The 23,198-nt window shown below is 34.6% G+C and overlaps 1 protein-coding gene across 1 annotated transcript in view; it reads right to left on the bottom strand.

Moving 5' to 3' along the window:
* COG5 (component of oligomeric golgi complex 5) overlaps positions 1-23,198 on the bottom strand; it is a 305,665-nt gene that overhangs the window by 62,796 nt on the left and 219,671 nt on the right. The window contains 3 exon segments of the mRNA XM_021682942.2: positions 447-608; positions 5,132-5,336; positions 21,051-21,132. Coding sequence (XP_021538617.2) covers positions 447-608; positions 5,132-5,336; positions 21,051-21,132 — 449 coding nt within the window.

The raw sequence follows: 23,198 nt of genomic DNA, 5'->3' as shown, positions 1-23,198 counted from the left end.
TGAGAGTTTTAAAAGCTGTCACATTCACTTGGAAAGCTCAAAATAGCAAACACAAGTAGGCTAATCAAGATTATAATCCTGTGTATGACATTAAGTACTTTATGGATTTAAGATAATAAACACTAAGCTCTCTGCTTTAACTTCTCAGTTTGTAAAATTATTTTTGTGCTTATTTTACTATATAATATTATTTACTATGGCATAAAAATTAGGTTTACTTTGCATCCTTGACAAGATACAGAATAATTATAATAAGCTATTTTTAGACTGTATTTAAATGGTTTTATTAATTGGAATCTTAAGTACTTACTATATGTGTACTGATTAACTGCAAAACTCTTGATTTAATTGCAGGACTAATTACTTGAATAATTTGAAGTAAATTAAAACATCACTAATGAATGTGGCAGGCATTTTACAGCATGCCACTATATAAAAATACGTACCTTGCTATAGTTTTAATGATACCTTCAAGTTCATCTGCGGAAGGAGGATTGCGACCACCAGGGGGAAAAACCAAGTTGATAGGATCAAAGAGTCGAGATAAAGATTTCGATAAATAAGCAGCTTCATAGGGTTGCAGTGAGTCTTTCAAAGCCTTTTCTGGGCTGTGAGGGCAAAATTTATTAAAACTGAATTCAGATTATACAAAACTAAATGCTATTGTATTGGGTTGTAAACACCTTTCTTAAAAACCTATCTTCTTTATAAAACATTTTTATGAACAAAAAGAAAAAATTCTGTTTAAAAATGTATATATTTACAAATACATTTCATAACTAAACATTTATTGAGAACTAAACATTTTTATTTATAAATCAGTCCTATGTATAAATGTAATATATGCCAGTATCTACTGTAGTAAGTCTGTCATTTGAAACTTAAAGAATAACAATGTAAAATCTTACTAATTCTAATGGGGCTATGCCTTTGCTTAGGAAATCCAATTTTCAGAGTATCAAAGCTTCACGAGAGAGCCAAGTGAGCAGAAACCTGCTCCATTGACTCGACTCTTTCCACCCACAGCCGCCATTTCTCACAGAGCTCCCCGAGAGGGAAGTGCACAGGGTCTAGGCTGTTATCAGCCTTCCAATGCCAAACGAACAGAATGGGGACAAATCAAAAGTGTTTCTGAAAGTGCTGCAATCACATAAATCCTCTCAATTGGAGTTCTAAGCTCATTTGTTTCACCATATTCTTCACAAACTGGAACGTAGCCTACTATATGCATCTTTCTTTCTTAATCTTCCCATGTCTCCAATTATTTGTATTTTCAGTTAGCAGTCCCACTATCAGGTCTTCTACTTTTCCTTTGGCAATTACTATCAAATGTCTACAACCATTATTTCCATCTGCTTTCTTATTCCTATAATTAACTCCGTATCTCCTCACCTCGCTCCTGTTTATAATCCCTCTACCAGTCCTTCCATTCTTTCTTTCTTTTTTTTAAACAAATCCCCCTTCATTCTAAATGTCAACCTTAAAAACATCTGATTTGCTCCATCGTGTAATTTATGAAACCCAGCTTTTTTCTTTTCCCACCCTTTCTGGTCATCTAATGAGCCCTAGAGGTCACAATGCTCTTGGCTCGTACATCATAATTCCATAGTTATCTCTTAACATTTCTCATTCAATAAGTATTTCCCTCAGCACGTATTTACTGAGAATACTATGTACCAGGCCTTGTTAAGTGTTGGGAAGATGTAGATTACAAGTACTTTACACTGCAGGGAAGAAATGTGCAGGTAAAGTGCTAACTATAGTGATTTCTAGAATAGGTGAAGATAGAATACAATGGGTACAGGGAGGACGGTATCTAAATCTGCCTGAGGCAATCCTCTATTGAAGACCATGCCATCTATTTAAATGTCTTGCTATTTTTGCTCCTGTTATTTACTGACCTTAAGAAGCCTCTTTCCTCTTCTGCAGATATTTCAGTTCTGAATTATAAGTACTAACACTCCTCTTGTCTCTGAATCTGCACTAAAGAGCCTTGGTGACTACAATGTCAAAACTGATAACTTTCTGGGGTGCCTGGCTCAGCTGTTAAGCGTCTGCCTTCAGCTCAGGTCATGTTCGGCAGGAAGGCTGCTTCTCCCTCTCCCACTCCCCCTGCTTGTGTTCCCTCTCTTGCTGTGTCTCTGTCAAATAAATAAAATCTTAAAAAAACAAACAGGTAACTGTCCTAAAACCCATCCTGTTTGAGAAGTCTGCTCTTATTTTAGCTTTACTAAGGAGCTTCCATATTTGAATCATCATTATGAACTACTCTTCTAAGATCTCCAAGCTTGAACACAACTTTTCATATCCCCATTGTCCCCATCTCCTTCCCTCTTACAAATACTATTAAGTCTCTACAATTTGCCAGGTAATTCCTGGGTGTGGGAAATACAGTAGTGAAGTCAAAATTCCCTGTCCTCTTAAACTTTACTAATGAGAAACTTAATGTTGCTAATGAGAAAGACACACACAAAAATAAACACAAATTTTTTAAGTGTTTTATATATGGAATATGAGAATCATAAGTTTTAAGAGAAAAATAAAGCAAGCAAGCCAGAAAGAATGTGTTCAACTGTCTTTCTCTCTGTCTCTCTCTTTTTTTTTTTCATCCTATTTTGGATAGGATAAGGCAAGGGCAGGTGACCAACAATACATTCTATACATATTTTATACAACTGCGTTTTAAATCAGGTAAGAGAAAAAAAGGAGAAAATACGCATTTGTAGTATCTTTTATTATTTCCTAACTCTCTTTACTGGTGCTCTTTATTTGCGTGTACTTGAATTACCAACTGAGATGACTTGGTTATGAGCCTGAAGAACTTCCTGTACTATTTCTTGCAAGTTAGGTCTGCTAGCAACAAATTTTCTCAGTTTTTGTTTATTTAGGTAAGTCTTAACTTCTCTTCATTATGAACAACAGCTTTATTGAATATAGGATTGTTGCTTCATAATTTCCTTCTTTGAGCACTTCGAGCCCACCACCTTCTGGTCTCCTTTGTTTCTGCTGAGAAGTCAGCTGTAAATCTTTTGGAGCTCCCTTATAACTGATGAGTAGTTTTTCTTTGCCGGCTATCAAGATTTTCTCCTTGTCTTTCACTTTGAACACTTATACTATGATGTGTCTTGTTTGTGGTCTTTATGAGTTAATCCTACTTGGAGTTTGTTGAGCTTTGTGGGTGTGTAGGTTGTTTTTCAATAAATTTGGGAAGTTTTCAGCCATTATATCTTTGAATATTTTTTCTTCTTTCTCTCTCCTCTTATTGTGGCACTCCCATTACATGTGTGTTGGTATGTTTAATGGTGCCACACATTTCTCTGAGGCTCTGTTCATTTTTTTTTTCATTTCTTCCTATCTGTTTTTAGGCCTACATTAAGTCTAGTTTCCAGTTGGCTAATTTTATAAATGCCAGTTCAAATCTATTGTTGAGTCCCTCTAGTGATTTTTAAAATTTTAGTGACAACTATTCAACTGCAGCATTTCCATTTGATTCTTTTTTATAATTTTCATCTTTGTATTGATATTGTCCACTTGATGCAACATGGTCATCATATAGTCCTTTACTTAATCATGCTTTCTTTTATTTCTGTGAACATATTTCTAATGGCTAATTTGAAGTCTTATTCTATTAAATCTGATGTTTGGTCACTCTCACAGTCTCTGTTGCTTGTTTTTTTGGTTTTTTTTTTCCCCTCAGTGTATGGGTCATACTGTTATATTTCTTTGTATGCTTCATTATTTTTGTTAGAAACTGGACATTTCAGATAATACATTATTGCAACTCTGGGTACTAGATTTCCGCACCTCGGGGCTTGTTTAGTGACTGGCTAGATTATTTTAGTGAAGTCTATTTCTCCCCCAGTGTGAAACCTCTCTGGTCAAACCAGAGAGGCATAGCTTTGCATATGCCCACAGTCACCCAAGGAAAACGGTGGTACTAACAGGGTTCTGTCTCCTCTCTTTCCTGGACCACACTCCTTTTTAATTTTAAGGAAAGCACAAAATACAAAACAGAAGTTCTACCTCCTGGAGATAAACCACTATCACCATTTGCTGTGTATACTTCCAGACCTTTTTAGGGGCCAGAATATGGATTTAAAAATAAAAAACAGAATGGTACTATATATTGTATTTTATATAATATTAAAAAAACTTACTAGATCTTTGTAGATCAAGAAATGAGTTAAGTTCTCTTGCCCCTCTTCCATTATCTTACCTAATTTCCATGTTTAGCATAAAAGAGTTATTGAAGAGAAAAATGTAGTCTCATTCTATCTTCCCAGCCTACAGCCATGCCATTTATTTTGCCAGTGAAAACTTCTACATCCTATATTTCACTAGCCAGGACTTCTTACTATGGTGGATACAATTTAAGTATTTAGAAAAATAAAAACTGAAAGAGAAACATTTATATCCACCCAGCATTTTTTTACAAAGTAGGTGGTAAGAATCTGCTGTTACCTGAGTCAGCCTTGTCACAGTAAATGATTCTAGTGTTTAAAGAAAATGTGCAAGCCAATCAATTGATTTGTTGTTCAAAGAGAAATGTGAAAATAATATTCTTTTGCAACTAAGGAGGAAAGTTGGCTGGTTTAAACTTACTGACATGGTATACTGTTTTCCAAAGTTGCACCTAACTATGGCTACATACACTGTACTTTATGAGTAAGCTAAGAGATTTCAGGTTTAATTGTGACTATACTCAGTTTTTTCCTACCAGACTGAGAAGCTATCCCATCATAAGATTTATTTCCCTATAGTTCCTGAACACACCAGCTACTTTTATATCATATTTATGCCAGTGGTCCATCAATAATGATACTATCTGATGTAATTACAGGTATATTACCAATTAAAAGATAGTGACCACATATGCTCATCTCCTAACTTCTACTCACCCTACTTGGTGCTATACTTTACATCAGATTCCAGTTAGGAACTAGGCTGCTCAACTAAGGATCAAGTCTGACTTTTTCTTTTAAGTATTGCAAAGTCTTCTATGGTATACATATAAAACATGATCATTACAAATATATAGAAGATTAGCATATTCCCATTTTCTAATTTATAATAAAAACAGAAGACAAAATCCTTATCATGACAGCAAACAGATTTGATTAAACAAACATACTCATAATCTGGCTTTTTTGGTATGAATATGTCTTGTGTATCATCTTCCATGTGTTGTAGGTCAACATAGAGGTCTGTAGTTCCACTCGCATTAAACTTTCCGTGAATATTTTGGTTGTATTGTTGAAGACGCTTCCATAAGTCATTATAAAGACGTAATAATTTAGGGTATTCTCCTTCGAATGCCTGTTTCAAAAACATAGAAGCTGCCAAGCAAAATAATAACATGGATAAGAAAATAAAATAAAATGTGGCAAATAAATTTTCTTTTGTATATGTTGATGCTACAAATAGCCTATAGTAAAGGACAAACCAAAGATATATTCTAATGAGGCTTTTTTAAATAATGCTAGTAAAAGTAATTTTCCTCCTATTCACTGCATTTGATATGTGAAACACATATTCCGAAGCCTAATCTATAAGAAAACAGACAAATCAACAATTACAATTGAAGATTTCAATTCCTTCTCTCCAATAACTGATAAAACAAGTACACAGAAAATCAGTAAGCATATAGAAAATCTAAACAATACCCAAATTCACTTAATTGACGTTATATAATACTTCATCCAAAACAGCAAAGTACATTTTGAAGTGGAATATCAAGATCAACAATATTTGATGCCATAAAACAGTCTGAATAGATGTAAAAACTTTCAAGTTATACAAAGTATGTTCTAGATTAGGAATCAGTAATAGAAAGAGATCTTTAAAAATCCTGGATAAATACCCAGAAGTAGAATTGCCAGATCATATGATAGTTCTATTTTTAATTTTTTTGAGGAACCTCCATAATATTTCCACAGTGGCTGCACCAATTTACATTCCCATCAACAGTGTACGAGGGTTCCTTTTTCTCCACATCCTAATCACTTGTTATTTTTTGTTTTTTTTGATTCTAGTCATTCTGACAGATGTGAGGTAATAGCTCACTGTGGTTTTGATTTGCATTTCCCTGATGGTTAATGATGCTGAGCATCTTTTCATGTACCTGTTGGTATGTCTTCTTTGGAAAAATGTCTATTCAGGTCCTCTGCCCATGTTTAATCAGGTTCTTTGTTTTTGTTTTTGGTGGAGTTTTTTTTGGGTGCTGAGTTGTATGAGTTCTTTATATATATTGGATAGTAACCCCTTACCAGATATATCATTTGCAAATATCCTCTCCCATTCAGAACTTTTTAAAACACAGAGAAGCCCTACTTAAGATAAGCAGACATTAAAATGCAACTTTTGAATGGAAAATTTGATCAAAGCTAAAACATTAAGTCTTGAATGGAGAATCAGACTTAAAAAAACAAAACAAAAAACAACCACCTGAGGTTATCCCTTGTGCAAACTATATATCCATATAATTAGGACAGAATAATTGCCTGCCTATATCTGGCTATGATCACTAGGAGGTTTCCTAGTTGTGTTTTTCTATAATAGCAGCAACACAAAGTTACAGAATCCACCAACTGGGTATGAATTCTATCCTACAATCATCCCTTTTAGCAGGAATATAAAGCACACATATTCTCTTCCAACCTAACTAGCTAATCTTGAATCCACTTACAATATGAAAATGACCACCCTTGTTATCTCACAGAAAAAAATAAAGGTCACCCAAAAAAATCCCTTCAACTTCTTACCCTCCATCCCCCTATAAATGTTTCTAGTTTTCAGCCCTCTTCACAGAATCAAGTATGCATTCCATAGAACACACACAACAGTCTGAGAATAACAGTAATAATACTACCATCAGTAACATGATTATTTAAAAGAGTTCATGGGATTTTGGGGGGGAATTCTCATTGTCCTCTCAATATATCCCAATAGGGCTAGAAAACCAATTACTATAAAGTAGTCAATGAAAGAGTGCCTCTCCATGTGGTTTTTGCCACCAACTGGACAAACATCTGCATTAAGATTTTCCATTTTACTTTTGATTTTTAGTAATTTCTTCTTTCATTTTCATTCCATTTTATAAATTATAAAATATTTATAGGACTTTGAAGTTAAATCTACACAACAAAGTAGGTTCAAAGAAGTCTAGTTTTTATCCCTGGTCTCCCCTAATGTATTCTTCACAGATACCCTCCCCCTCCCCCACTCCCGCTATTGGTAATCATTTTCTGGATTTTATGGTTCATTCTTCCATTTCTTAAAAATATAAGCCAAAATGTATATTTATACCACTCCCTATCTTAGGTAAACAATAGCACACTGCACACATATTTCTCCACTTTTTTAACTTAATGTATCTTGGAGATCGTTCCATAGTAGCATATAAAGCTATTCCTCATTCCTTTTTTTTTGGCCTCTCATTCTTTTTAAATAGCTGCATGGCATTCCATTCTATAGACACATCACAGTTTGTTTAATCACCTAAGTGATGAATATTTGGGCTACTTCCAGTATTTTTCTATTCCAAATAATGATCCAAAGAACAGTCTTGTGAATACGTCTTTTCATAGTTTTGCTAATGTGTCTATGAAATAGATCCTTAGAAGCAGAATTGCTGAGTAAAAAAGCAAATGCTTATATGACTTTCTTAGATACTATGAACTCCCCTCCAATAAAGTCTGTATTTGAATTCACAATGTGTGAGGAGTGACATTTCTCCACAGGCTTATCAACAGAGTGTGTTTTTAAACTTTTTAAATTTTTTTTCCTCATTTGAAAGATGAGAAATGGTGTCTCTATTTACTTTAATTTTGCATTTCTCGGTTCATGGGGGGACACTGAACATCTTTTCCAAATAAAAGGTATCTACATTTTTTTTTTCTTTAGGGTTGTTGGTCTTTTTCATCTCATTTTAGCAGCTTTTTGTATTAGGGAAACTAGCTTTTTTTCTTTGATGTAAGTTATGTTTTTCAAGTTTGTCACTTGTCTTTTTATTTTGCTTAAGGTTTTTTCCTGCCATGTAAAATTTTTAATATAATCAAATCATCAATCTTTTCATAATTGCTTCTAGATGATAGATCAGTTAGAGAAGTTTTCCCTATTCCTAGCTTACTCACTAATGTTTTCTTCCAGCCCTCGAATGTTTCATAGTTTACATTTAATTATTTGATCCATTTGGACTTTATCCTGATGCTTGAGGTAAATTGGGGATTTTTTTCCTCTGAACTCTTTATTTCACTCCACTCTTCAATTCTGAGTGCTTTATCCATTTCCGTAACTACTGGGTCATATTTATGCATTCAACAAATCCTCATGGAGGATTTAATTAAATATCTTAGTCTCATGTTTGTTTTCTTCTTTTACCTCAATGAAAACTGCTTCATATTTTATAATTGATGACATACAATGTTCATTGCAAAGGATCAAATACATAAAGATATAAAGAAAAAGGTAAAAATTATTTGATATTCTATTATCCTCTGATAATCACCCCAACATTTTTGTACCATCCTTTCATGTCCCTGTTTATCATACGTACATACAAACTGTTGTTTTCTAAAAGTACTTCACATTAGGATCTCATTTAGCTTTTAAGTGCTTACTATTTTTTTAATGAAAGGTTTTTTTTTTTTTCCCGGTTAAGTGTCCGAATCTTTTTTTTTTTTTAAAGATTTTATTTATTTATTTGACAGAGAGAGACAGCAAGAGAGGGAACACAAGCAAGCGGAGTGGGAGAGGGAGAAGGAGGCTTCCCGCTGAGCAGGGAGCCCAACGCGGGGCTCGATCCCAGGACCCTGGGATCATGACCTGAGCTGAAGGCAGACGCTCAATGACAGAGCCACCCAGGCGCCCCACTGAAAGGTATTTTTATTTTTAGTTTTTCTCCTCAGATTTCCTCCTAATTCTTAAAGCCTTTAAATATTAAGTTAACACTTTAGGCATCCATTTCAACAGAATGTCAAATGTAATGAGCGCTGTGCTTTGTGACAAGAATGTAGTATGGAACAGAGGTACACAGATAAGCTTTTTCTAGAGTGTGGTAGAAGATACAGACAAGCAAGGAGGTGAGCCATTATGAAACAGTGGGATAATTACTAAAGTTGGGGACATATAAGAGCTTTATGGGAGCAGACAGAGGATGTCATACCCATATCTGAGCATGTGTATGGGTAGGGAGACATCAAGGAACACTTCATTTCTAAACTGAGATTCAGAAGACGAATATGAGTTATCCAGATGAAGGGGAGGAAATAGACATGTGTTTCAGATATTTGTAAAACTGAGAAGCAAGAGGATGATTCAATCACAAACTGAAACTCCAATACAGAGACAAAAAATTAGAAAGGAAAAAAAAATGAGCGCTGATAAGAAGGGACCAGAAAAGTCATGTTGGGAATGTATCCTGGGAGCAATGGAGGAAGAAGAATGGAGGCCAGACCAGGGCTCCCACAGTAACAATTAAAGAAGCCATATACATTTTTATAAATTCAAGTTTGTACCAAGCCGAGAACCTCTGCTAGAGAAGAAACTAGCAGAGCTTTTAGTGGTTTATGGGACTGGAGTAAAAATTTTGAAACTTAAGGACTCTCATCCCTAGTGTCCCATTTTAGATTTTACTTAGCTATGGACCTGCAAGGGAAGCCAGGGAACTAGGTCTAAAACTTCAAAGGTCAGAGGTAAACTATCCTTCTTATCTGTGGAAACATACAGGAAACAAAGGCCAGCTGAGGGGAGAGAACATGCCACAAACACAAGCAGGTCTTCCTTCCCATGAAGACATTCACCGGATTCTGAAGTTTCATGAAGCAGAAGGCTGAAGAGCCTTGTCTGGAAACCTCTGAATGGCAGAGCTAGATCAAACTCGGGATTTCAGGGCTGGGGAGACAAAGACCCTCCAACCTCTCAATTAAAAGCCTGGGAGAAGTATGCCCAAGAAAAAGAAAAATTAGAGATAGATTGAGTCTTATTAAAACTGCAACTACCCCAATCCAACCCAGTCCTAGAATGAATTGAAATGATCAACATACATATGTATAACTAGACTGCCAAAGGGGGAGAAAAGAGATCAGTAAAATGCTTCAGAATATGTGAATAAAATCTTATGAATGAATAAGGCAGATCGTTTCATAGAAATGAACAGAAACTTTGAAAAACAGTATCTAAATAGCCTATAAATATGTGGAAAAAATGAATATCATTAATCATTAGGGAAATAACATTAAGACTGCAATGTGATTTGACTAAATGTCCACCAGAATGGTTAAAGAAAAAAAACACAAACAATACCAAGTGTTAACAAGGATATGAGAAAAAGTGGACTGCCAAGGAGAGTTTAAATTGGTGCAACATTTGAAAACTCTTTGGCAGTAACTATTCAAGCTGACTACATATAAACTCTATTACATACTATATTAGTTTCCATATCTGCTGTAACAAATTACCACAAATTTGGTGGTTTAATACAACATAAATGTATTATCTTACAGATCTGGAGGTCAGAAGTACAAAATTGGCCTAAGCCAAAATCAAGTTATCAGCAGAGCTGTGTTCCTTCTGAAGGTCCTAAAGGATTTTTTCCTTGACTTCTCCACCTGCCTCCACTGCTTGGCTTGTGGGGCCCTTCCAGCGATTGTATTACAAACTCCAGCTTCTGTTTCCATAATCACATCTCCTCCTCTGACTCTTCTGCCCCTCTCTTACCCTTCTAAAGGCATCTGTGACTATACTGGGCCCACCCGGATGATCCAGGACAATCCTTCCATCTCAAGATCCTTAAATCACATCTGTAAAATCCCTTTTGCCATGTAAGGTAACACATGCAAATCTCTATAAGGCATATAATTCTGTCTACCACGTGTACCTATTTTCCATTCCCAGGTTTATTCCCAGTAAAAATGGACAGAATTGTCATAGTAACTTTACTTAAAATAGCTCAAAATGGGAAACAACCCAAATGCTCATCAATAATATGGTGGAACATTTTACAACGTTGAGAATGACCTACCAGTGCACACAACAATATAGAGGATTCTTAGAAACATGCTGAGCGAGAGACGTCACATGGCAAATGAAAGACTACAAACTGGATAATTTTATCTGTATAAAATAATATTTTTTTAAAAAATGTATGTCATTAGAAATGAGTGAATACTCTTTTATAGGAGAAGGGCAGGCAAAACTAGGAGACTTGAGGGGAGCTCCTGGGTCAGGTAATACTTTGTTTCTTGATCTTGATTCTGCTCTTCATCTTGGTTACACAGCTATATTAAGATTTGAAAAATTCATTTAGGTGTATTATGATACTCTTACTTTTTTCTTTATGAGTCTTATACTATAATAAATGATATTTTAAGAGTAATCAGGGGATGCCTGCGTGGCTCAGTCGATTAAGTGTCCAACTCTTGATTTCAGCACAGGTTGTGATCTCAGGGTCGAGGGACCAGGCCCCATGTTGGGCTCCTTGTTCAGGGCAGTGTCTGCTTGTCCCTCTCCCTTTGCCCCTCCCCCCCCCACCTGCTCACGTGCTCTATCTCTAAAATAAATAAATAGAATCTTCAAAAAAAAAAAAAGAGTAACAGGGAGTCAATGAAAACTTTTTAATCTTTTTAAATTTATTTTTATTTTTTCAGTTTTATTGAGATATAACTGACTTATAACATTGTATTAGTTCAAGGTGTACAATATAATGACCTGATGTATGTATTGGTTTTATTGGTTATGTGTATAACCAATCAAAGATTTTTATCAGAGAATTACATGATCAAATTGTCCCTGCAAAGAAAGTCTCCAAAAACTTATTTGATGGCTAAGACTCACCTTCCTCTAGGTTCTTTAAAATTCTAGTACTTTCTTAAAAAAAGACTCAAGTTCTCAACAACAGTTATTCCTCTTTTTAAGCAAACTCCAAGTTTTTGTCTTTATATGCTAAACAGAGGGTACTTAGGATGGTACCTTATAAACCCATTAGAACTCTACAGTGAAGGAGTGCTTCAATCGCAGGAATCAAAATTCTAAAAGGTACTCTAAATGAAGGTGGGAGATGTATCTCCTAAATATATATTTTTAAGTTGTACATTAACTTTTAAGAAATGTATCACAATATCATTTAACATGCACATTATTCTAACATTAAAAAAATCGACATTAAAGAATGTACTAATAATTCATAGAGGTTGCTTATCCCCCTACTTCTCAGGACAACCAGATATCATTATATTTTTAAAAAGGTAAAGAAAATGGGTTTTAGCATACATGTCAAGTATTAAAGCTCTCTAAATCTTAAAACATATGTATCTCCTCAGTGTTTCTCTTACTCACAGTTGGTTTTCCAAAGCACTACAGATATATACCACATAGCTCTCTTAATTGTATGAATCATTTCCTTGAAGTTGTGTAAGAGTTTTAAGAGAATGATACTGTACAAAGGGTTTACACATTTTTTGAAAGATTTACTTGCCAGAATATTTCAAACATATTTCAAAAAATGCTTTTTTGTTGAGTTCTTAAGTTCTTAAGCTTTTCTAAGAGGGCACTGGCATTTTTTCTTACTTGATTCCTTCCTCTTTTCCTTTCTGCCTTCTAGTCAACAAGAACTTATTGAAGTCCTACTGTGTGCCAGTTACTTTTTTGTCTATTGAAAATACTGCCACAATCAAAATGGTATTTTGTGTCTTATGGAGATTACATTCTAGGGGGGGAAAGGGGTCCAGACATGATAAATAATATGGTATATTAGCAAGTGATAAGAGCTATGACGAAAAATAGTGCAAAGTAAGGGGGATGAGACATTCTGGGAAAATCATCAGATAAAAAAGAAGAATTATGTTCTAATTTTAAAGAGCTTAAAATGGTAATGTTTATCTTGTTTTTTTTTTACTAAGACTTAAAAAAATATATATCCTAACCCAACAGGCTGGTCAACAAATACTATTATCTAGAAACTACAATATAAAAGTAACAGACATAAAGCTTAGAAGTCATTTTGGAAATAACTATCACCTATAGATAATTAAAGTAGCAGATACCCTATAGAAGCCATTTTGAATTTTCAAGGTAACAAGTTCAAGCCCCTTTCCTTTTTTTTAAAATCAATTTATTTATTTTTTATTTTTAAAGATTTTATTTATTTGACAGAGACAGAAACAGCAAGAGAGGGAACACAAGCAGGGAGAGTGGCAGAGGGAGAAGCAGGCTTCCCGCGGAGCAGGGAGCCCGACACGGCGCTCGTCCCAGGACCCTGGGATCATGACCTGAGTCGAAGGAAGACACTTAACGACTGAGGCACCCATGCGACCCAAGCCCCTTTCCTTTTTAATAAAGTAAATTCATTGTCTTGGGTTATATTTTATTATACCTAGTAGAACTTCTTTTTACTAAGCATGAACATTTATAATCAGAAAGAACATGTTCCTAACTAGGAAAATTTCCCTTTAGATATTTTCTGCCAAAATATTACTTACTTAGACAATCTGTTACATTGTGTATAATCTTCAACTCTGCAGATGGTTGCATTCCTTAATATTATCTGTCTATAATTTTAAGAAGTACTACAGTACACTTTCAGGGACTGTATGTGCTATATAAATGGAAGGTGCTTTACAAACAACTTGCTTTGAAGTTCTCCCAAAGGAAGTTATTAAAGTAATAATGCTATCAGAAGTAACAAACTACTCTGAATGTGAAATATTAATGGAATTTTCTCTCCCAAAATATTCTATTTCCTCTCAGTAGCTTCTTCGACTATGCAAGCTAGATAGGTCACATAATGTAAGAACTGAAAAACATCTCCTGGATTTGGTAATTAAAAGGGTAGGTCACTGCTTACTTTAATGAGAACAATTTCAATAGAATGGTGGCAGACTGTTGAAAAGTGCAAACAAAAAAGTGCAAACTACTCTTTTGAGAAGTTTGGATAAAAAGAGAAGAGATCAAATAGTAACTAAAGAGGTACTCTCTAGTTTTGTTTTAGTTTTTACAAGATTAGAGCACCTTGGATAGATGTCCTACCTGAGGGGAAGAAATCAAAAGAAAATGAGAAACACAAGACAGAACTAAGAGACCTATGAATGGTGTTACTTTGAGCAAAGGGTAAACAAAGCAGGCAGGTGGCTAACAGTGAATGGGTAGCTCTGAAGAATAAGACTGTCACCTCACACTCAGAGATCCACAGGGAGAAAATAAGGCTTTTCTTTAGAGGGAAGGTACAGGATATTGAAAGTGTTTCCTAATGACACTAACTGTCTTGATGACCCAGGAGATAAGGCTGGTCACTGAGAGTAAGCAGAATGGGAAAGAGGAGAGCATGTGAAGAACACGAAAGGCTTGTAATGGTTAAGAACAATGAGAAAGCAGATGACCAAAGAGAAGTAAATGACAGTACCATTAAACACACACATACCACAAACTATTTTGAAATGTACTTTTAATCATTACTCTTAAAACTAGATGACGTACTTCTGATTTTGGTCAAGGTAGAATAACAGGGACCAGAATTAAACTCCTATCTGAAACAACCAAAAAAACAACAGACAAAATATATGAAATGGTTTTTAAAACACCATGCATTAAAGGATAGCATGTAATAAAAGACAGTGATCCTTGAGAGATAGGAAATAAATGAGGTGAACCCTATGACTACCCCCACTGTCATTGGAGACTCACTAACAAGTCACAATAGCTCAGTTTTCTAGCCCTGCTCACAGGTGCTGCTTGCTACCAGAAGCTAAGGCAGGATGCAAGAAGCCACAGCTCCAAACAATCCCCCATGATCCAATTTTCGACTGGTTTGATCCAGTTTAGACACTGTGCTAACCCTCCAGATGATCTCATCTAACTGTAGTAACAAAAAAACACACCTAACAGCCTGTGACCAATCCAACTGTGCCAACTTAGGGGAAGAAAAGAGGTGGTGCTCTTGATTCTGAAGCCTCCTCCTGGGAAAAACCCCCCTGTTAACTTGCTTACCAGCCCCTTAATTACCCTAACCCCATAAAACCTAACTGGGGAGAAGGTGCCTTTAGAGCATGAGCTCCCCTTCTCCATTCTCTGGCCATTGAATAAATTATGTGCTTGCCATCAAATACTGTATTGTTATTTGGCTATTTGGCAAAAGGTATTGAGTAGGGAAAGAACCTACCACTTCGGTAACATCAGCTTATTTCCTACCAGGGGCTTCCAGGCTACGTACGGCACTGGAAAGGGGAAGAGACTCCTCTACCCCTACTGTCCCCAAGACCAGGAAAACTGAAGCGACTAGAATTCATGGGACAGAATACCAGAGAGAAGAGAGCTGCTCAAAAAGATTCTGCAGAAATCTGCAAATGGTCCACTGTTAGTACTCAGCAAAACACTACTCAGCATATGTGTGTGAAAAAAGTTCCAGAGTCTGGGGGAAGAAACCATGCAGGGATTAGAAAGAATACACCTGTTACTCACATAAGACCGGGAAGCGTGCCTGTTCCTGACAGCCAGGTTGGAAAACCTTTTAATCCAGAATATTTGGTAGAGTACTAAGAAAAGTAGTGCCTCAGGAGTGGAAAATAATTAGCTCTAGACTAAACACTGCTCAGGTTTTGCTAATAAATCTTCAAAGCAAGACTCAAAAAAACCAAATTGTTTCTAAGTAACCTGACAGTATCTAAGAACAAGAATATTTACAGCAAGATAAAAGTGTCAGTATCAAACACTGTAAAATTCATGTCTGATACCCAATCAAAAATTATCAGACATGCAGAAAAATAGGAAAAAACTATCCATAAGAAAATTCAATCAGATCCAGAATTGACAGAGATGACCGAATTAGCAGACAAGAACATTTCCTTTGTAGCCTCACCTCCACTCAATATCTGCGTGATTTGTTGGCATGAAGTTTACCTTATTCAATTTCTACTAAAAATGTGCTAAATCAACCAATAATAAATAATATTGGAAGGTGCAACTGGTTAAAGGTTTGAAATTTTTCAAGTATGCTAAAGGCAATTTTTTTGATACATTCCTGCCATTGAGAGAAGGAATATTCAAAATAGAAACTAAACTTACACACTACAGAAAGAGAAGAAAATACTGACTATAACAACTCCAAGATTTCAAAAAAGATTTTTAAGTAAGTTAAAAAAATATATTTATTATTAAAGAGAGAGAGAGAATGTGCATGTGCACGCATGAGCGGGGAGAGGAGCAGAGGGAGAGAGAGAAGCTCAAGCAGACTCCTGGCTGAGCATAGACGCCCCCTCCCCCGCAACACAGGGCACGATCTCATGGCCCTGAGATCATGACCTGAGCTGAAATCAAGAGTCGGACAGACACTTAACTGAGCCACCCAGGTGCCCTAAGTACATTTTTAATAAATGCTTAAAAAACAGATATCTTGCAACAGCCAAAAATGAGCTTTTAACATTAGTTTTCTTTTACTCTATCTAAAAACTGAGGTTTTAATCAATTTTGTAATTATGCTTATATATTTTGTGGGTAAATTTACATCTTTGTATTTTCTTTCTGGTATATTAGTAAATGTATTCCATTAAATGTAATTGCTTATGATGTGAGACATTAAATATTAAAGAAAACTTCATGGTGATTATTGTTTTCATGAAAACCCATTACTTTCATACATGGCGTGAGAAACTACTGAAAGTCTGTATTTACATAATATTACATCTGAATATTTGAATAATTAAAAATAATTCATGAATTTTAAATTTCAAATGAACACATCAATCTCAAAATGCTCATTTAGTGAGAAAACTGTTAACAAATACTGAGTCGAAGGTATAGATATATAGATGCTATTTTGCTATTCTTTTAACTTTTCTATATGTTGGAAAAATAATAAGGTGGCATGCAGATAAAACACTGCTTATAAATTTGCAGGATAAACAAATTAGAAAAGGAAGGGTTAAACCAATAATCTAAACTTAACCCATTAAACAAGAAAATGAGCATATCAAACCCAAAGCAAAGCAAATAAACAATAAATACAAGAACAGAAAACAGTGACAATTGAAAATAAAAAAGAGAAAAATCAATGAAACCAAATGTTGGTTTCTCAGGAGATAAATAAAATTAATAAACCTCTAGTTGTAATTATTAGGAAAAAAAGAAGAAACTAATGATATCAGGAATATAGAATATCACATCATATTCCACATACATTCAAAGGGTAATAAGGAAGCATTATAAGCAAATTGATGCCAATAAATTAAAAAACTTCAATGAACTGGAAAAATTCTTTGAAAGACAAACTACCAAAGCTTACCCAAGAAGAAATAAATGGAATAATCCTTTATCTAAGAAAAAAGTTGAATTTGTAGTTAAAATCTTCCCACCAAGAAAATTCCAGGCCCAGATGACTTCCTTGGTGAATTCTACCAAAATTTAAAGAGGAATAATGTCAATTTTACATAAACTGCTTGAGAAAATTGAACAGGATGGAATACTTCTCCACTTATTCTCTCAGGTTAGCATTACCCTAGCCCACACTGGATAAAGACATTAAGAAAACTAAACAATATTTTGCAAACACACTCAAAAAACCTTACACTCAGTTTGAATCAAACAACATATAAAGAGGATAATATATCATGACCATGCGGGGCTTATCTGAGAACGCAAGGTATTAACATACTAAAGTAACTATATCCATTTGATCGTCTAAATGGATGCAGAAAAGCACTATAAAAAGTTAACAATAGTATTTAAAAAACTCAAAAAACTAGAAATGGAAGGGAATTTCCTCAACCTAATTAATGGCATCACTAAAAAAACCTGCTGTTAAGATATTAAAGGTGGACTGAATGCTTCCTAAGATTAGAAACAAGGCAGAAACCACTTCAATTCTACACTACCGGAGGTAGTAACAAAAAAAAAAAAAAAAAAAAGAAAGGAAACCAGAATGGAAAAGAAGTGAAACCGCCTTTATTTACAAACTATATGATCATCAATATAGAAAATGCTAAAAAATCTCCAAAAACTACTAGACTAATAAGTATGGGTAGCAAAGTCAAAGATTCATGGTCAGTAAATAAAAATGAACTGTATTTCTATATTCTAGCAATGAACACTTGTAAACTAAAATTTTAAAAATACCATTTACAATAGCATCAAAATATATGAAATAGTAATAAATTTAAGAAAAGATTTGCTAGACCTGCACACTAAAAACTATAAGAGCACTGATATGAGAAAATTTTAAAAGATCTAGATCAACGGGATATTACACTCATGGATCAGAAGACTCAATACTGTTAAGATGTGAATTTATCACAAAATGATCTGTAGATTCAACATGTAATCCTAATCAAAGTCTAAGGAAACATGTTTATAGGAACAACAACCTGATTCTGAAATATATATGGAAATGCAAAGAGCGTAGAATAACCAAAATTATTTTGATAAATGAAATAACATAGAAGAATTTACACTTTGGTGATTACAAACATACAGATGCAAAAAAAACCCAAAAAACAAAACAAACAAACAAACAAAAAACCCAGAAAAAAAGAACTCTAGAAATAGTCTTACACAGATATAATCACATGATTTTCTACAAGAGTGCCAGGGCAGTCAAAGGTGCAGTATAATCTTTTAGATCTATATTCCAAGAAATAACCATGGCCTTCATATCTCACACCATATACACAAATTAACTTCAAATGAACTTAGTAAAACTTCTGGAATAAAATATAGGGGGAGATACCTGTGGCCTTGTGTTAGACAAAGATTTCTTAGGTCAAAAAGAAAAACTGTAAGTTTGACTCTCTCAAAATTAACTTTTATCATTTGGAAGGCACTGTTAAGGAAATGAGAAGGCAAACTACAGACAAAAGAAATATGCAAAACATACATCTAAGAAAGGACTGTGGATCTAGAATATACAAAGATCTCTTAAGACTCAATAATAAGAGAACAAGCAATAAACTAAAAAATAAAAATAAAAAGCCAATTAATTTTGACAAACACGTGACCAAAGAAGATATGCAGATGCCTAATGAGCATGTGAAAACATGGGTTATCATTAGTCTTTAAGCTAGTGGAAGTTAAAACCACAATGAAAATCCACTACACACTCATAAGAATGGCTAAAATTAAAAACCACTGACAATATCATGGATCAATAAGGATGTAGAGCAACTGGAGTTATGAAATATTGCTATAATGGGAGTGGAAAATGGTACATCATCTTGGAAAATAGTTTAGCAGTTATTTACAAAGTTAAATATGTACTCATCAAATGATCAAGTAATTCCACTCATATATTTACCCATAAATGAACATACATCTACAAAAGACTTCTAGGCGAACAATTGCAGTAGCTTTACTTGTAATAACCCAAAGCTGTAACAACCCAGTTGTCTCCCATCTGGGGAATGGATAAACAAACTGCTGTATATGCTATATAATGGAATACTAATCAGCAATAAAAAGGGAACTTTGATATATGCAACATGATGAATCTTAACAATAATTATGCTGATACAAAAGAACACAGCCTGTGTGATACGAGTTTTACAAAAATCTAGGAAAAGCTAACTTACACTGACAGCTGATCATTACTTGCCAGAAGCCAAGAGCTGGGAGTAGGTGATTACAAAAATACATGTGGGAAATTTGGGGGGTGATGGAAATATTCTATATCTTAATTGTGGTGGTGGGGAAAAGGATAAAAAATGACTTCAAAACCCATAGAATTTTCTGCTTATAATTGGTAAATTTTATTGTATATAAATTATATCTCAAAAAAGCTGACCAAAATAGATACATAATGCAGGGAGATGCACAGTATTCTTGGAGTAGTGTAATTTGCAGAAGTAAATGGAGTGAATCAGTTCTAAATACACCCTCTGCTTAAGCTCTGTTTGGCCACACATGAATGAAGATGTCCTCTATGGTCACTGCCTTGCTGCATATTTCCTTAGAAACAGTAGTAGGGAGGCAGAGGTGCCTGGGTGGCTCAGTCAGTCAAGCATCTGACTCTTGATTTCAGCTCAGGTCATGATCTCAGGGTTGTGAGATCAAACTCTGATTCAGGCTCTCACTGGGCATAGAGCCTGAGATTGAGCCCCTCATGGGGCTCCATGCTGGGTGTGGAGCCTGCTTAAGATTCTCTCTGCTCTCCCTCTGCACCTCCCCACTCCTCCCTCCCTCTCTCTCTCTCAAAAAGAAAAAAAAAATAGTAGGGAGGCAGGTAGTGTGCTTTATTCAACTCTGGATTGCCAGTGACTAAATAATGTTTACATCTACTACGTACTTTCAGTAACATTTGTAAATAAGAATTTACACACAAACTCCTAAAACACTTTTTACATTCATTGATTAGGCAGGCAGTGCCATTATTTCATGACAAAAAAAAATTAACAAATTTTAGAGATCATGTTTGAATAAGCAACTTTTAATTCATGATACAGGTTTTTTTTTTTTTAAGATTTTATTTATTTGAGAGAGAGAGACAAAGAGTGACAGAGAGAACACAAGCAGTGGGAGGATGGAGAAGGAGGGAGAGGGAAAAGCAGACTCCCTGCTCAGCAGGGAGCCTGAAGCAGGGCTCCATCCCAGGATCCTGGGATCATGACCCGAGCCGAAGGCAGACCCTTAATCAACTGAGCCACCCAGGTGCCCATGGTGTTTCATCTGTTCATTCATCAAATCCTCATTTTTAATAATAAGGAAATAACTATTAAGTCTTGTATTTTAATATCTTTTAGTTGGAAAATAATTCTATAAGCATCAACTAAATTCTTCAACATCAACTGCTTTACACCCTTTACATAGGAAAACTTCAGAGTTCCTCTATGTTTGAATTATGGAGAATTAACTCATTCTTCTGGAGAATTTTATTCTACATACTAATTATAAAAAACATAAAAAATTAACTTACTGCTTATAAAACTAAATATATGGCCAGTATAAGAAATGACAATTAGCCAATGAGTTTTAAAAAGATGTGTATTATAAAGCAAAAAAGCAAAACTTCTTGACATTACATCTTAAAGCACGTGGAAAACTTTGAAATAAAAATGCAAAATAAACAGCATACTTACAATCTGTTGCCATGCGAAATTGAGAAGAAAGTGCTTGAGTAACTGAATTCCAAAAAGTGTACAAAATTTCAGATTGTCCATCCTGTGACCCAAAAAGGGGATGTATTCATTAATTATTAAAACTGTAATGGATAAGATATAACATTAAAATTTTATTAAAAATGTATTTAAATGAAATCTTCTAACGTATCTATTAAACAATGGAATTAAGTAACTAAATAGAAATGTATAGATGACTCAAATTATGTTTCACGTCTCATGTTCAAGTAATCAGTCATCATCCTCTGCTTCCTACTAGTTGTGTGAGCTTGGGCAAGTTGTTTAATCATTCTGAGCCTCCTTCCATCTGTAAAATGGTGATGATAACAGTACTGCATTTCATTGCAGTATTATTATAAGGATTAAAAAGTTTAGGGGCGCCTGGGTGGCTCAGTTGGTTAAGCGACTGCTTTCGGCTCGGGTCATGATCCTGGAGTCCCGGGATCGAGTCCCGCATCGGGCTCCCTGCTCGGCAGGGAGTCTGCTTCTCCCTCTGACCCTCCTCCCTCTCATGCTCTCTGTCTCTCATTCTCTCTCTCTCAAATAAATAAATAAAATCTTAAAAAAAAAAAATAAAAATAATAAAAAGTTTACAAAAAGTAGTGTTGGGACAGTACCTGATATATAATAAGCCCTCAGTGAATTTAGTTATTATTATAATTATTATTACCATCTTCCTTACATATACAGAAGGCAATTGTGTGACCATAACAAAGTGATGAACAAAGCAAGCTAGACCAGAATGATCACCAGAGTATAATTCACGAATTACAAAAGAGAACTGCCTAAAGTATAAATACAGTTAAAAGGTTTTTTTAAAAGATGTATTTATTTATTGAGAGACAGAGAGTACGAGTGGGGGAAGAGCAGAGGCAGGGAATCTTTCAAGCAGACCCCCTTCTGAGTGAGGAGCTGACTCTGGCTGGATCCCACAGCCCATGAGATCATGAACTGGGCTGAAACCAAGAGTCAGATGCTTAACCAATTAAGCCACCCAGGTGCCCGCAGTTAAAAAAATTTTTTTAAAGTCACAGGAATTACTACTATTCAGCACAATACTTCATTCAATTTTGAACAACATACTTTAATACTGTTAAACCAGAATCACACTTCTAGATATTTTACCAAGTACTTTTAAGGTATTTCTACATGTGTGGTACACAATATCAAATTGCTAATATTCTATGTTTGAGGTATGAAAATGACAATTCATATTCTTAGCCCCAATAACAATAAAATACACCTAATATTCAAATATGTCATAAAAATGAGAAAGTTCTAATTGTTTTATTTTGGACTTTCCACAAATAAAATTCCAATTTTCAAGGTTATAAAAGAAAAAATGACCAATGAAAAGTACTGATTTCTCATTTTTATACCTACGCACACTTACTTCTGTTTTCATTATTTGTTTCTTTAATAAATCTTTTGCTTTGAATTCAACTGAGTATTGTATGCCATAAAAAAGGCAAATCAAGTAATTGTTCACTTCTTACACAGTGATCAGAAAATAAGATTCAGAGTCCTAAGATTTTATGTGATATATGTGTACTGCATATCATGCACCTTAAAGGAAATGTTTTCATATTAAAAAACTTTTGTAATATACCACATTAACAGAATGAAGGACTAAAAGCAAGCAATCATCTCAACTGATGCACACTAAAGCATTTGACAAAATTCAACACCCTTTAATGATAAAATCACTCAAAAAGCTAGGAACAGAAATTACCTCAACATAATAAAGGCCATATATGAAAAATCCAGTAAGAAAAGTAAAATGGTGAAAAACTGAAAGCTTTTCCGCTGGATAAAGAAAATCTGATGACTATATATCTAATTCTACACACACATACATACCCTTAGGGAAGAAAACTTGGATCAATCTTGCTTAAGAATACAAATACAAAATGAAAGCAAATTGATTTCAACAGGTATTAAAATAATTATTTGAATAATCTAAACAAGTAGGATTTATGTCCCCAATGTAAACATTATTTAGTATTAGGAAACCTATTAATATAACAACTTAATGTCTCCAATAAGGAAATTCACAGAATAATTTAGCTGAGTGAATTCAAGGTAATTAATACTCTAATAAAATACTTC

Source organism: Neomonachus schauinslandi, chromosome 12 (assembly GCF_002201575.2).
Source record: "Neomonachus schauinslandi chromosome 12, ASM220157v2, whole genome shotgun sequence".
Classification (NCBI taxonomy): Eukaryota; Metazoa; Chordata; class Mammalia; order Carnivora; family Phocidae; genus Neomonachus; species Neomonachus schauinslandi.
This window is presented reverse-complemented; position numbering and strand designations above follow the sequence as displayed.